The 2,519-nt window shown below is 41.7% G+C and overlaps 1 protein-coding gene across 1 annotated transcript; it reads left to right on the top strand.

The window, feature by feature from the left end:
• The first annotated feature begins 1,483 nt into the window (after nt 1-1,483).
• On the top strand, nt 1,484-1,992 carry LOC110562368 (transmembrane protein 14C-like). Its single transcript, XM_060365083.1, has one exon. The coding sequence runs from the start codon at nt 1,585-1,587 to the stop codon at nt 1,990-1,992; it is 408 nt and encodes a 135-aa protein (XP_060221066.1). The 5' UTR covers nt 1,484-1,584.
• The last annotated feature ends 527 nt before the right edge of the window (nt 1,993-2,519 follow it).

Raw genomic sequence — 2,519 nt, forward strand, 5'->3', positions numbered from 1 at the left:
AAAGGTAGAGAGCAGATATGAAGTGATTGGGAGATGAGTAGGAGGTGAAATTCACAAAGAATCAATAAAAAGTTTTTAAAATTGAGGAATAAAAGACACTTTTGAGCTACAACTAGATTCAATACCCAGCAAGACTGTACTTTAAAAGTAAAAGTGAGCTATATCCCAGAGGCCTGTTGCCACTAGGGACAGACAGGTGAGACCCCTATGCTGTAGTCTCCTGTCATCTGCCACCTCCCAAGTCCAGCAGCAATGAGCTATATCCTGTCCCTAGTATGCTCCATCTTAGGGCCCACAGCTCTACCTGCATTCCTGGAGATTTACTATCATCAAGGACCATCAGATGAGGCTCCCTTCCTCCATAATTCTCAGCCTGCCTGGTCCTCTTGCTAAACCCAGCAGTGTTGAGGCCCACATCATCACTGTGCACACTATTCTAGGCTCAAAGCTCTGCCTATATCTCCAGTGCTCTGCTGTCATCAGGTACCAACCGGTAAGACTCACTTGCCCATCCTTTGGTCACTGGTTCCCAACAGAGGTAAACTGCACCTGCTCCTCAGTGAGCCACTTTCTGACTCACAACTCAGCCTGAATTACTGGAGGCCTTCCACTACCAGAGACAGACTAAAGGCTAAAGGTTGGTATAAGAACACGATCAACAAGATCCAGGGCACTATGGTACCACCAAAATCCAGATATTTTACTACAGCAAGCCCAGGATACCCTAACACAGCTGAAGCACAAGAAAATTACCTTAAATCCAATATTATGAAGATGATAAAGGCCTTTAAAAAGGAAATGAATGAGTTCCTTAAAGAAATACAGGAAAGTACAATAAAAAAGGAGAAGAAAATTAATAAAATGTTTGAAAATAAAAATAGAAGGAACATTTAAGCTGTGGGCTGGCTTTCCCCAGGGTCAGATGATTGTTCAAGGTTCCTGAATAAACTGCATTGAAAAAAAAAAAAAAGGAAAGTGAAAAAAAAATAGGAGGAACAAATTATATATATATATATATATATATATGCATATACATATGTATGTATATATAATTTGTGTAAATGTATATATACATATGTATAGATGTATATATATGTATGTATGTATGTATATGTATATATGTGTGTATGTATGTATGTATGTATATAAACTGAGGGAATCCTGGAGATGGAAAACCTAGGTAAGCAAACAGAAACTACAGCCCCAAACATCACCAACAGAATATAAGAGATAAAAGAGAGAATCTCAGGTATAGAAGATTCAATAGAAGAAATTGATACATCAGTCAAAGAAAATGTCAAATCTAAAAAGTTTCTAACAGAAAACATCCAGGAAATTTGGGACACTATAAAAAGACCAAATCTAAGAATGATAGGAATAGAAGGAGAAGTTTCCCAGCCAAAAGGCCCATAAAATGTTTTCAACAAAACAACAGAAGAAGGCCCTTCTTGCTAGTACACCGCGAGTGCCATGTCTCTGCAGACCCGGCTCCTGACCTCCGTTCCTCGTCCTCCAGCTCAGACCTCTGTGCTCGGGCTCCGGTGTTGGGTGCAGGCCTGGTGTGGTCTCCCAATTGACTGAACAATGCAGAAGGATAGTGGCCCACTGGTGCCTTTACATTATTTTGGTTTCGGCTATATAGCCCTGGTTGCTATCGGCGGAATTATTGGCTATGCAAAAGCAGGTAGTGTGGCGTCTCTGGCTGCTGGACTCTTCTTCGGGGGCCTGGCAGGCCTGGGTGCTTATCAGCTGTCTCAGGATCCCAGGAATGTGTGGGTTTTCCTAGCCACATCTGGGACGTTGGCTGGCATTATAGGGATGAGATTCTACAACTCTGGGAAATTGATGCCTGCAGGCTTAATCACAGGTGCCAGTTTGCTGATGGTTTCCAAACTTGGGACTAGCTTAGCTCACCACATTCGTAGTGGCCATGTCCCTGCGTGGGCTCATGAAGAGTTGAAGGTCTCCAAACTCCCACATTACAGTGTATGAAGAGATAAGCGCACAATATGTGCATATTCTGACACCTTACAGAAACGGACACTGAGCACGCTGAGGTGAAGATGAGCTGTTACCATGCTAACTGTTGAGAGGCGGCAACTGTCTAACCTGAGTGCCAGCAGCTGACATCAGCCCTGTGTTATGATGGCTCTCCTGTCTGTACTAGCAGATAAGGGGTGAAATGTTGGGTGTGAACAGGGACCCCCAGAGCTACACGTCCTGCCCTGAAGTGTGTGAAATCTCTTGCTGACATTTGTGATGTGGGGTCTCTTGCATCGGTCTGCTATGAAATTATATCACAGTAAAAATAAAGTTTGCTATTAAGAAAAAAAAAAAGAAACAAGAAAATTTCCCTAACCTAAAGAAAGAGATGCTTATAAATGTATAAGAAGCTTAGCAGACACCAAATAGATTGGACCAAGAAAAAAATCCCCACCACCACTACATAATAATTGAAACACTAAATGTATAAAACAAAGAATGAATATTAAAAGCTACAAGAGAAAAAGATCAAGTAA

This window comes from Meriones unguiculatus, chromosome 11 (assembly GCF_030254825.1).
Source record: "Meriones unguiculatus strain TT.TT164.6M chromosome 11, Bangor_MerUng_6.1, whole genome shotgun sequence".
Classification (NCBI taxonomy): domain Eukaryota; kingdom Metazoa; phylum Chordata; class Mammalia; order Rodentia; family Muridae; genus Meriones; species Meriones unguiculatus.

Bases quoted from the DNA above. Each gene is read 5' to 3' on its own strand.
- LOC110562368 (XM_060365083.1), top strand. From the start codon at position 1,585: ATGCAGAAGGATAGTGGCCCACTGGTGCCTTTACATTATTTTGGTTTC.